This window comes from Spermophilus citellus, assembly GCF_964194105.1.
Source record: "Spermophilus citellus genome assembly, chromosome: 10".
NCBI lineage: Eukaryota > Metazoa > Chordata > Mammalia > Rodentia > Sciuridae > Spermophilus > Spermophilus citellus.
The window spans coordinates 72,139,722-72,153,569 of NC_138197.1; the positions used below are offsets into that span (position 1 = coordinate 72,139,722).

General features: G+C 46.5%; 1 protein-coding gene across 1 annotated transcript; it reads right to left on the reverse strand.

Annotated features, from left to right (window-relative positions):
* Window positions 1-1,371: 1,371 nt before the first annotated feature.
* LOC308657418 (keratin, type II cytoskeletal 72-like) lies at window positions 1,372-13,848 on the reverse strand (the record flags this gene model as incomplete). Its single annotated transcript, XM_081309109.1, has 9 exons — window positions 1,372-1,910; window positions 2,630-2,664; window positions 3,267-3,487; window positions 5,471-5,596; window positions 6,187-6,351; window positions 7,067-7,162; window positions 7,557-7,617; window positions 11,733-11,947; window positions 13,396-13,848. 9 exons carry the CDS (start codon window positions 13,846-13,848, stop codon window positions 1,720-1,722), a joined length of 1,563 nt encoding a protein of 520 aa, XP_081165235.1. The 3' UTR covers window positions 1,372-1,719.

Here is a 13,848-nt window from a genome sequence, read left to right on the forward strand (position 1 = left end):
TCTTCATAGCAGTTCACACACTTGACATCCTATCACATGTCCCTTGGTTAGTTGTATCTTTTTCCAATCCCCACTAGACTGTGAGTTCTATGCCAATTTTGTTGATTCTAATGTCCCGAGTGCCTGAACCATGCCTGCATCACCAAGTAGTTGTTAAATGAGCCACTGTCGGATATCTACAGTAGATGCAGATGCATCCATAGCGTCTAGACACACAGGCCTCACGCTTGAGGGTGAAAAAGAACTTGCCTAGGGAAAAGGAAAGCAGGGCCCCTGTGGGGGAAACAGGACTGGGAGTGGGTGGGGGAGAGGAAGGAAAAAGAATGAAGACTACTCTGGCAACTCCAGGCAGTGAGTGTGGAGACTGCGGGGCCTTCAAACCCGAGTGATAAGCCACATCGAAGTTTCAACTTCTTTCTTTGGATTAGACAAAGGGGAATGAAGGGAAGGGAGGGGGCTGGCAATAGGGAGGACAGTAGAATAAAGCAGACATAACCTTTCTATGTTCATATATGATACATGAGCAGTGGAACTCTGCATCATTCACAACCAGAAGAATGGGAAGTTGTACTCCATGTCTGTATAATATGTCAAAACATTCGAGTGCCATGTATAACTAAAAAAGAACAAATTTTAAAAAGAATAACATAAATGAATTTTTTTAGAAAAGTTCCAACTTCTGACACAGTCTCAACATGTCTTTCTGTAGCAGGTGCCATCACCTGTCTCACAGGGCCATTATGTAGACTAGGTGACACAGTGCCTAGGGACCACTGAACCTACCCAGTGTATTTCAACCATATACAGGATCAGGTATCGCCCAATACCTACCTGGTTAAAACCAGAGAGCAAAGATCCACAGGAGGCCAGGGACTCAGAGGGAAGCAAGAGTCAGACCAAGAAAAACTAGGGCGATGCAGAGGCCAACATCCCAGGTTACAGAGTCCACTTGGAAAACCAGCTAGCACTAGGGCTTGGGTAGGGTGTGTCCCCACCAACACCCATGTTGAAATTTGATGCCCAATATGGTAGCAGCTTTGGGAGGTGGGGTCTTTGGAATGTGACTAGATCAAGAGAGCACCACCCTCACGAATGGATCAGTTCTCTCTAGAGCAGGCTGTTGTGAAGCAAGCCTGGCATCTCCCCTCAGTCTCTCTCACCCAAGTGCTCCATCTACACATGTCACTTCCCCTTTCCACTTGGCTGCCATAGGGAAGCAGCGTGAGGCCCTCACCAGAAGCCAAACAGATGTTGAGACCATTCTCTTGGCCCTCCGGAACCATAAGTCAAAACAAATCTCTGTGTTTTTTTAATAAATTACCCAGACTCAGGCATTCTGTGATAGCAATAGAAAACAGACTTTATTGCAGGAGAAGTATAGAACAGACATAATCCCAGTCAGGGGAAAAAGAGAGCTTCTTGGCAGTGACAGCCCAAGACAAGCCACTTGAAAAGGGTTTGCACTTGAAAGAGGCTGGCTGCAGACCAGCCTCCCAGGTGTGTGCACTATCTCTGCAGTTAAGCAATGAAAAGCGACCAGGACAGAGGGAACTAGCCTCCCCACATCAGAGTATGGCTCCAAGGACAACAGGGGAGAAGATAGGACTGGGATTATGGTGACAGGCGAAGCATTTCCTGAGTTGGAAAGGGGACTCTGGGATGGAGGGGGAGGAGGTGAATGGCTTCTGCAGCCTTCGGCACAGAGCCACCACCTGCCCATCATCTGGAAGCCTTTTTGGTTGCACAGCTACTGCTCGAAGTTTTGGCAAGGGGATCCTTGAGCTCGCCACCACAGCTACCTTTGGTCTTGACCTCCATAGCCACAGGTTTGTAGCTGTAACTGCTCGAGGTGCCAAAGCCCACATTGAAGCCAGCCCCTCCTGCGCCTGCATTGGTGCTGCTGATGACAGCTGTAAGGGCAGAGAGAAGACCCCAGCCCAGTCAGCCCTGTGCCCTGGACTACTCCTTCAGCATGCTTTCTCTCTTTTTCACTCTCTTACTAAGAGATTTTCATGAGCTCTGATATGTGGCTTCATTTTTCATGTACTCAGCCCCATATAATCAAGCTTTTTCTAGTGGTCTGTGAAAATTTATCAATATCAGAATTTCAGCTCTTAGCAGCCAGGACTCTTCTCAGGAACTTCCCCACAGACAGGACCAAATGATGACAGGCCCTTCACCGAGGGAGGCCTTTTGATCGTTGCTGATGTCGAAACGGGCTGCTGGCAGTATCCCTGCCTCTCCGAATGCAGCACCTCCCCACCTCTCCCCAGGGTTTAAGCCTGGAGTGGGTCATTTCAGCTGCTCTTTTTCATTATTCAGCTTTCAGATCCCACTTAACTCCTTTTCCTGAAATCTGGGACTTCTACATTGGCCTGACCTCAACAGGAAAAGAAGGTCGTCATTAAGCATTATTCTTATAGTCAACAGTTAGAGTAGACACTGTTGGGTATCACTGAATTTTTCGGTAGACTGCACTTTCTGTATTTCATAATATTGTTATTCTCCATCCATCATTTCCCTTTGGTTACTAAAGCCAGTTCCCTGATTTCTGTTTTATATCATGGGATTAAAAGGCCAGACTTCTGGTAAGGTGATGAAGGGTAGCACTGAGATGTAAGGTACTTACAGATGCTCACGGAATTTGGGTATTCACCAGACATCCTGCAAAGGGAGAAGAAAACAGGTAAATCTTTCTTAAACAATTGCCCCACTTGTGAATTAACCTCTCCTCTCAGAACGTGCTCTCCAAGCCCATCCCATCCTCTTCCCATATCCCAGGGGGACCTCTCAAGAAACAGAGTGAACGCTCCTCCTTGTAGGGAGTCATTCTCCACCACAGGCATCAGAATTCTCTCTTCTGTGAGACAGCTTTGCCTCCAGTCGTCTATAGTTATGCCATTAGACTTAGACAATTAAGAAGGAGCCCACATCCTTACTGAGCCCCAGGCTTCTCCAAAGTGACCTTGAACTTGAATGACCCTTGAAGACATTCTTGTCCCTCCTCTCCAAGCCAGGTGAAGGGCCAGAGGATGTTCTGTTTCTCAAACACTGCTGACATTGATACTCCCTGTCCCATGACCTCTTTGGGACTTTTACAACTCAGTCCTTCTTGCTGTCTAACTTTAGCCTTCTCTACCACGTGGCAAGCCCATGTGCTGTAGGATTTATTCAGTTGGACCTTAACAGAACTAACCCCTTTGCCTTTGGGCTGCCTACTAAAGAAGAGAGACCACTGCCCCAGGCAGAAGGTATCTGCCCGTCACCTGCTCTCCTCGCCCTCCAGCAGCTTGCGGTAGGTGGCGATCTCCACGTCCAGGGCCAGCTTCACGCTCAGGAGCTCCTGGTAATCGCGCATCATCCGGGCCAGCTCCTCCTTGGCCTGCTGCAGGGCGCCCTCCAGCTCATCCAGCTTGGCCCGGGCATCCTTAAGGGCACAGTCACCCCTCTGCTCCGCGTCAGCGATGGCCGTCTCTAGACTGGAGCACTGGTGGCAAGCAGATTTAGCACTTTATGTCAGAGCCCAGTTCTGACATCTTGCTTGGACATCGCCCCCTCCTGTGGCCCTGACTAATAGCAAATGCTTTGAGATCCTCCAGGTTGATCACTAGAGGTGAATCCATCCTTCCCCTGACTCACCCCAGTTGATGCCTCCACATCTGAAGATGGAAGTACTGTTTTTAACAGGACAAACTCCTGCTGTTAGGTAAAATCAGGTGACCTGCCAGAGGACACTGCAGATGGGGCTGTGTGCTTGCTTGCATGTAAAAGCCTCCGGGGACTTCTTGAGTCTTTTAGTAAGGACATGTTCTGGTCACTCAGCTAATGTTTGGTGGGATCTAAGGACCAGGCTTCTTTGTGGAGTGTCCCCTTGCTGTGGAGGCAAGTTTACTTCATGTCCAGAAAAACAGCAACTGAACCAGAGGACAAATGGATTTCTAGAATGCCACCTTCTTCTGTTAGGCAGCCCCCAGAATGCCATCTCCCATGGCATTTTGGGTGAGTAGCTCACAGCCTGAGGAGATGCCCAGGACCCAGTTGCCTAATCACAGAAAACCATGTCTCATCCTTGGAACTGTGAAGGTCTAGTGATTTGGGGGATGGTAATAAATTCTGTCATTTGAATTCAAACTGTCCTCTGCTCTTTTATGTTGACCAAGAACCCCAGAATGAACCCAGGGCACATCAAAAGCTTAGGTCTTGTGAATGCAGTGTTGTGAAATCTTGACATTCTTTGATACAAATGCTACATTTGTTACTCTGAGCTTCTTTGAGCAGGGCAGGAAAGATCCTTGACTGAAGGCCCTCAAAGAGAGACTTGATGAGGACCAAGTGTCACAAAGGATACTCATATGTTTACTACAGAGACATCTTCCCTGACCCCCAGAACACAGTGACATTCTGATCTTAAAAAGTCACTTTCTGGTAATAAGTGCACCCAACTGTGAGCACACAACATTTTATCAGCTAGATACCATCATCAAATGCCAAGGGAGCTTCAACGTCACATTTTTTTCTTGCATTTACAAATATCTTGATTAAGCAAAGAACTTAAATAAGTTCTTACTTAATTCTAAGTTCTTATTTCTTCTTCCCAGCGTTATGAGCCTTCTACACAGAGGAATAGTAGTGTGGTGTGTGTGTGTGTGTGTGTGTGTGTGTGTGTGTGTGTTCACACGTTTGCACATACATGTGCACAGGCACAGGATGAGGGGTGAGGGATGAAGTGAAGGGCAAGGAAATGGGACAACTGGTCTCCACAGAACCACAGGTGAGGTGGCACATGTATGGTTGCAATCATGCTGTCCCAGAGAGAGGGAACTGAGTGCAGTGCCCGCCACATGTAACCACTGTGGGGAAGGCCCCCACCAGGGGCCTAGGCTGAGTCTAGGATGGGAGGCTATTTCTTCACCATTTTGTTCTAAAATCAACTGCAGATTCTCCTTTCTCCAACAAGAAATGACCATGTCAAACCTTAAAAGGCTTCCTTGTACCTATGGCATCAGGCCTAAACCCACTGCCTGACTTAGAAGGTGTCCAGAATCCGCCTACCCCTACCACGTGGTCTCCTCTACTCCAGGCCACCTTGTTGCATTACCTGCCTTCTGCCCCAGCGAAGCAGCCCTCCTCCCTGCACACGCGCCATGCACATGCCTGCCTCCGTCTATGGCTCCTTCGGGGGCACATCTCTCGGTCTTCCCTTTGCCTCCCATCCCGGTGCAATCCCAGCCCCTGCAGACAGCTTCCCTTGCGTCCTCACTCATCTCCAGCCCCTCTGCATTCCCATGGCATCTACAGTGCATGCTGCGCTGTGTAGAAGGCGCTATTGTCCCCACGCGCTTGATCCTCCCCTCCCTATGAGTTGTAAATACCTCCGGAGGGGACCACGTCTTACCCTTTATTCATATTCTGTCTTGTCCAGATGGGTGCCCAATCAACCCCATTCACGGACTCATTTCATAGAACCCACCTGCTTCTTCACATTTCCTATTTCCGAATGGATCCTCTGAACCAGCCGGTTGAGCTCCAAGATCTCAGTCTTGGTGAGCTTGAGGTCGTCCCCATGCTGGCCTGCTGCAACCTGTAGTTCCTGGATCTGAGGTTGGATGGCAAGAGAGAAGGTGCACAGATCACATAGAAGTCACCTGCTGAGGGGTGCTCAGCACAGGAATGGTGTCCCCATGTATTCTCATTATTGAAGCAATATGAGCGCAAGAGAAGGAGTTGGGAGGTAAGGGGGCAGGAAACAATGCTTTTCTCCTGGAGACGAAGGGCCCTACCCTAATTCAATAGGATTCTTGGGTTCTCAAACATGAGAGCCTTGGCAGAGTTTGAATTTTCTGTCCTCTTTTTGCCTAAGTTGGAGAGAAGAAGAAAACCTGAGATATGTGGGTTATTCATAGACACGCTATCAAAGTTCTATCAGGGTTGTGGCTGTCATGGCCTCAGAGTTCAGTCCAGGGCCAGGGCAGGGGAAGGGCTAAGCCCCATGTGCATTCCTAACACATGCCAAGACTGTGGGTGATCTCCCTGGGCCATGGAGAGGCATTTCCACACACATGCACGTACACATCAAATGCACACACAAGCACATACATACACACACATGCCACGTGTGCACATAAGCATGCAAATGCAGTCCCAGCTGTAGTTACTGGGCTTTGGCGCATCTGGCACCCAGCTCACCTTGCCCTGGTACAGGGCCTCAGCCTCAGCCTTGCTCTTCTGGGTGGTCTCCTCATACTGGGCACGGACCTCATCAATGATGCTGTCCAGGTCCAGCTGCCGGTTATTATCCATGGACAGGACAACAGATGTGTCACTGATATGGGACTGCATCTGAGCAATCTCCTGGAGGACAGTGAGGGGAAGGGAGCCAGTTAGGGGGTCCCTGTGAGGGAACCACTTCTCCTGACCCTCCCTGGGCACATGTCTTGCTATCCTCAATGTGGAGCTCTGCCTCAGTGTCACCGGTTGTCTGGCATGAGAGTGGGTCCTTGAGCTTCAGACCCAGGTGATGGGACCGCTGTCTACCATGCCCTCAGGACTCTCCCACCCCTCTCCACTCTTCCTCAAAATCTAGCAAGGCCCCCCTTGCCCCATAGAATCAAGCCACTCTTCATGTGGCACTTGCAGGCCTCAAGGGAATGATTGCCACCTTTCCCCTCTCCAGGCCTCTGTTTCCTCCCACACCCCTGGAGCTTTGACAGCAGGCTTCTGGATCACCACTTCTTCTGCCCCTTCAGGCAGGAACACCAGGCCCTTCCCAGCACCCACTGAACTCTTCCTCCTTCTCCAGGCTCTAGGATGGCCCAGGTGGGATTCTCCCTGCTTGCCTCTGCTCTCTCAAAGCTCCTCTGCATGTTGGTTTTCATGCCTGGCCATGAACTCCTGGGGGACAGGGATCATTCCCTCTCCCTCAAAGCCTTAGTCATTGCTGAGCACCCAGTAAGGTCTTGGCAAATGTCAGCTGCACCAAGTTAAAGACTTCTTCCTCCCACCCCTTGGCCACAAATCCTTGGTCAAGGGCAGCATCCCATAACACAGAGGACAGCAAAGTCCTTACCCCTTCATAGAGATCCTTGATGAATTTGATCTCCTCTGTCAAGGAGTCCACCTTGGCCTGGAGCTCTACCTTGTTCATGTAGGCAGCGTCCACATCCTGGGGTACATAAGACAGTCAGGCTGCCCTAGATGGGCAGCTGCCTTCCCTGCCCTGCCCTCCCTGCCACAAAAAGCCACAGCTCCCTGGTGCTCTCAACCTCCCTGACCTCATGTTTTGGGAATGACCCAATTCCTGAAAGCAAAACCACTCAAGTGCAGTACAATAGCCACACTAGAAGCACAGCAGAATGCCTGGATTTAAGCTGGCACACGCTAGGAGTAGCCACATCCCAGGAAGGGACTTGGTGCAAGGAGCTGGAGTTAGAATTCCAGTCACCCCTGACCAAAGAACTGAGTGGCCCAGAGAGTCCCTTTCCTCATCTTGCGAACACCACTGGGCCAGGCGGTCAGGACCCCTCAGGCATCTTCCAGCCGTGCCTGGGCCCTCTCACCTTCTTCAGCATCACAAACTCATTCTCGGCAGCAGTTCGTCTGTTAATCTCCACCTCGTACCTGTTGGGATAATGCAGCTGTGAAAACCTCCCCAAGCAATCAGTGGTCCCCTCTATGCCACAAGTGGGGTGGGGACCAGGAACTTTTGGCACACATGACAGTCCCAAAGGGCATGGGGACAAGGACAGGCTCAAAGTCCATTTCTAGCTCCTCAGCTCTTAGGCAGTCTTCCCTAAAATGGTTCACCTGAGAAAGCACCAGTGGGGTGGAGAGTCCCTCAGATCTACCTTCCCACCTTCCTCTCGCAACTGGCCGCTTCTGTGTCACAGCAGAAAGGCACACACCTTCATGTGCTGCTATGGCCCAGGGTGCCAACGCCTCCCAGGCACAGAACAAATGCTGTATGTTGTATCTGTTTTTAAACATTTTTTTCTGTTCCAGGTGAAGTGAGGTCTTAGAAACTGTTTGAATGGGACTGGGATGTTCTTCACATAGACATATTACAAATTGGGGAGGGCAGATTATGGATCATTGTATTTAAACAGACCACCTCTTCCATCCCTTGCTATTATCAAAAAATTTATTACAGGATATTTGTTAGAACAAGAACTTGAGCATTGGTAAAAATAATAAAATAATAATACTAACAATAATAATGATAATATAGAATTTCAGATATACATACAAGGAAGAATTCAGCCTTATAAAGAAAGTCTGCAATATGGTATGATATGAATGAACTTTGAGGACATTATGCTAAGTGAAATAAGCAGTCACAAAAGGTGAATATATATCATTCCATTTATATGAGGTTCTTAAAGTAATAAATCATAGAGATGGGAAATAGTATGATGGTTGCCAGGGACTAGAAGGAGGAAATGCTTTCTGGAAATTTGGAAGATAAGTGACTTTATCAACTAGGAAGAACATCCTTTTTAGCAAGTCAGATGGTTTTCAATTTTTAAAAAAAAAAGAGAGAGAAGGGAGGAAGAATAGGAAAGACAGTAGAATGAATTGGACATAACTTCTCTATGTTCATATATGAATATATGACTAGTGTATGTCCACAACATGTACAATCACATTCATAATTAGAATAAGTTCTACTCCATGTATGTATGATATGTCAAAATACACTCTAATTGGAATAAGTTCTACTCCATGTATGTAGGATATGTCAAAATACACTCTATTGTCATGGATATGTAAAGAGAACAAAATAACTGAGAACAAAATAACTGTGAAGGACAAAAAAAAAAAGAAAGAAAAGCCTACATTGTCAGCTGTGGATCATTTAAAATGATTTATAATGATGAGTCATTAATGTGGTTTTAACATGTGATCATTCACCTAAGAATTATATGTTTAACGTGGGGTATTTTGCAGGAAGTTGGGATCAGTGAGCAAAACAAACTCCTTCCTTTAAGAAGCAGAGTAATACAAACAAACAATAAATAAATTATATAGAATACTGGAAAATGATAAGTGCTATGGAAGAAAGAAAAAACAACCAAAAAAAACTGGGAACACATCCAGAAAACTGAATAACACTACTCTCACAAAACTCTTTACAATCTATTTGTATGAATAGTTTTCCAGAACTTGAAGAGGAATGAAGATAATATTAGACTAGAATCCTATAATTCTAACAAGAATAAACATCCTCCATGGATAACTAAGCCAATGAAAGAAAATCAGCTCTGTTCAACTCATTAAGAAATCTGTTTCCACTGGGGAATGATATTGGCCAAATTATATTATATTGTGTGCACGTATGATATATTGTGTGCATGTACGAATAAGTAACAACAAGTCCCTCCATTATAATTATCATGCACCAATAAAAATACAGAAAAAATAAAAATAAATTTTTAAAATAAAAATTTAAAACTTTCTTTTTGAAAACTTTTTTTTTATGTCTTATACTTGTTTAACAAAATTAACAACACATTTTGTTATTTGAATAACTCAACCCAGAATAAATCTTAAACATTTAAAAACTCATGGTAATTAAGAAATAAACTTTCTAAAATTTCAAGTTACAGGTGTATCTCATGAGCAAGGTCAATAAAAGACATAAAGGTATAAAAATATATTACATTGTAATCAAATGATATGGGGAAAGTGGCTTGAAATTTTCAGTTCCAATGGGACAAAGGTCAGGTTGAGTTTATAATTTTTAAAGCAGAACTTTTTATTAACTTTTTGATGAAAGATGGTAGGTATTAAACTGCAGTGGCACCTAGATGCAAGTGAATATATTTAAATGATGATGTAGCCAATATAATTCTAGATGGCAATATACATAATATGCTTGAAATGACAGCCTTTACAACTACTTAAATTCATAAGAATTTTTAGGAGTCAAATTTTTAAAATAAATTGTGAGAATGTTTTTAAATGGTGAGTTTTTAAAAATTATTTTAGGGAATCTATGAGAAAAACCTCATGGTATAGAATGATGCTAAAGACACACACTATCTTTTAGAAACTCATAGTTTAATGGGAAGGTAAATGCACTAAAGCTGTTAATTCAAGGATGGTTTATGATTAGGAGCTTCTATGCAATGTCACAGCAGGTACACACATAAAAAAAGACCCACAGATGGAGGAGATTAGTGATAAAATTAAATTTAAAATAAGCATAATAAATGCAAGTAATATTTATTTAACTACCTTTCTTCATGCTAAACATCATGCTAAGCTTTTCAGTATTTCTTTTAATTCCCACAACAGTCCTATGAGGTCAGTTCTATCCCAAGTTTACAAATGATGCTAAAGACATTAAGAGACTTGGCCAAGGTTATACTGGTAGTTTATAGTGAAGTTAGGACTCAAATCTAGGACTTTAACATCAGGGAAACAATGTCTTACACGTGTGTTGTACTTTAATTCTTTTAAGAGCTGTGAAGACATAACTACCAGGCATTATCTTCTCAACAGCTTTTTTAGGTATTAAGGCAGGTGTCAGCACTTGATTTGGGGTTGGGGGTGCTGGGGATTAAACCCAGGGTTACTCTGTCACTGAACTACATCCCAAGTCCAAGCCCCCCTTTTTTGGGTGGAGGTGCGGGGAGAGAGTCCCACTAACTTACCCAGAACTTGGGACCCTCCTAGGTAAGTGTCTGGGATTACATTTGCACACCACCCCACCAGGCTCATGTTTGATTTTTATAAATTTTAGTAACTAAACTCACAGTGCATCAGGAGGCTCACCTATGCTGCTCAATGAGTTAATGGCAATTCTGCAACTCCAGACCTTTAACCTCTAAAAGGTTAAAGGTCCCTGGAGGCCTCTGCCAGGAACTTCCAGCCTGCAGCCTCCTCTTTCTTCCATACCCTGCTTAAACACCTCTTATGGTCCAATTTTCACCTTAATTCCACTTGAACTCAGTCCACACTGTATTCATTTCTGTTATCTGAAAGTATTCTGCAAGTTTGCCCCTACAATCTATGTGCTCTCTGTGGTCAGGGACTATGTCACCTCCCTTGGGGTCTCTATGCAGGCTCGGGCCAGGGTTCCTTTTCAGAATACAGTTGGACAGGCATTTAATGGGGAGCAAGAGAATGAATTCAGTTCTGATCATCTCCACTCCCTGGAAGTGCAGAAGAGGTCACCTGTGCCTAGAAATGCTGACAACTGGAAGCAAACTTCCAAACTGTCGGGTCACAGTGAACCTCTCATTATTGACTCAACTCAGAGGGAGACACAATATGGGATTCCAAACACATTTTCACTTATTCTCCTGAAAGGTGAGGTTCAAAGGCACACACATGCTTCAACATGAAGTAAGTCTTCATTTTTGCTTAGTTTTGAAATTTGTTCTGGGATTGGCAGAGCATCTCACTTTCTGGGAACTGCCGTGGAAAGTGCTAGGAGAAACTACAAAGCCCCTTAAGTTGTCCATCTGATTGAGCCCATTCTCTTTCCCCATTCCTCCATTTCCAGTGCTAGAAACTGAACACACATTTCCTGCAATTCAGAGCACCTTTCTGGATAGATCCATTGTTTTCCTAAGTCTCATTCTGTTTAAATGACTCCCCCCTCCTCTGTGGGAAAGAAAACAGCAATGCTCTCAGCAAAGGAACTAAGAAGGCAAGAAGAGATTGGCTTGAGATGGAAACCTCATTTGTAGTCAGACTCTGCAGTGGGCTCTGCTCTGCCTCCCACTCACCTCTTCTTGTAGTCTTCCACCACATCACGCATGCTCCTCAGCTCCGAGTCCAGCCTCACCCTGTCTCCAGAAAGTGTCTCCAGCTGCTTCCGCAGGGTGCTGATGCGGGCTTCATAAATGAACTCCAGGCTCTTCCTGCTGTTGTTCAGGTCCAGCTGCTGCAGCAGGTTCCACTTGGTCTCCAGCACCTGGTTCTGCTGCTCCAGGAACCGCACCTGGAACACAAAAATTGGTTAAGGCCCAGAGTCCGCATGTTGTTGCCTCTTGAGAGGGGAACAGGAAGGCTCATCAGAGGCGGAGCCAACCAAGGAGGCATGCTCATCTGGGTCTCTAAGACAAGAAGCAAGATCCAGTTGAAAATAAATCAGGAGGCAGACTTAAGCAACGGTGCCATCTGGTTCTACCTCGGTTAGTTTTCATGTGACTAAGATAGTTTTTCCTGCTATACATGCTGGGAAGCAGGGAGAGGGGAGAACTGAACTGGGAAGGGACTGGAACATCATACTAGTGGTTTGGGTGCTCTTCCTCCCATTGAGACTAAATTGCTCTTGTTTCTTATTGTTCAAAGTGGGTTCTCACAACTTTACAGGGGTTCCTTCAACTTTAGTCCCTCTGCTGCTCACATACATCCTTCTTGTCACCTATGTCTAACTTGGGGGACATGAGAAAACATGCTCAGGAACAACACACTTAGAAAGAGGAAGCAGATGGCCCCTGTCTTCCAAAATAGTAGCTGTGTTTCTTTAACTCATGGCCTTTCCCCTCCGGCCACCTCACTCCTCCTCCTTAGCAGAGCGAGAAAGAGGTCCACCCTCAGCTGTTTATCAACTTGGGCTCATGTCTTACCCTTCTTATGTCTTAGTTTCCTCATCTGCAAAGCAGAACAATAACAGAATTCTAGGTTGTGCATTGCCAAACAAGTCCCTTGGGACAGCACCAGTTGCTGTCCATCATGCTGAGTGATGTCTCCAATGATGTGAGCTATTGTCATCATTATTAACATTCCTGTGCACCATTCATGGTCTAGACCTGCTACCCCAGTAGAGACAAGAGAAGCCCATTCCTGTCTCCTCGCATTCACTGGGGTCACTGCCACTGAACCGTCAGAGACCCCTTCCCTGTCACATTTCAGAGAACAATCCCTTCCCAAACATAGAACCTGACATGCCCTCCTTCCTAATGTCCCCTCAGCCTGATGCTTGTTTTCTCACTCTTTTTCTCTCGGCTCCTCTTTTTAATCCCCTCTTACCCATTCACCAAACCCTGTGACACTCCCCAGCCTACATCCCTCTAACTCCCTTGTGCTGGGTGTGTGTTCCCATCTCCTTGAATGAAACTGGGAGCCATCAAAGGATCCATTCTACAAGTCTCCTGCCTCTGAGCATGCCATCCTTCCCAGCAGTCTTGTCCCACACAAGGAAGAAACAGGCTCCTCTGTATTGGGAGTGTGTGCCAGTCACTATAAACATCCCAGATGATCATTAAACTCACTGGCGTAGGATCCTTTTCTGTGTCCATTTTACAGACAAGGAAAGGTAGGCTCAGAAAGGGATTAGCTCACCCTGGTTCACTTGCAGCTCATCCTCAGGAGAACTGGGTACAGAACTGGGAGGAGGCGGAGAATAGGGGTAATGCAGGGACAGGCACATGTCCCAGTACCCACCTTGTCGATGAAAGAAGCAAACTTGTTGTTCAGCACTTTGATCTGCTCCTTCTCCTGGGTGCGCACCTTCTGGATCTCGGGGTCTAGCTCCACATTGAGGGGGGCCAGGAGGCTCTTGTTGACGATGACCTGGGGGATGCCACCAGGAGGGCACACGGACGGACACGTGGGCCCCAGCCCTGCGCTGCCAAACACTGTGCCCACGAAGCCGCCCGGGCGGCCGCCGCTCACGCCCCCATGGCCCAGCGCATAGCCGCCACTCCGGGCTGCAGCACTGAGCGCCAAGCGCCGGCCGCCCCCCACGCAGAAGAGGCTCTTGCTACCGAAGGTGGCAGCGCTCTTGACGGACCTAAAGGAGGCAGGACGGCTGCTGAACGGACCAGAGATGACAGCCGAGCAGCCGCTGAAGCCCAGGCGCTCCCCGCCGGGGTAAAGGGTCAACTGGCGGCTCAT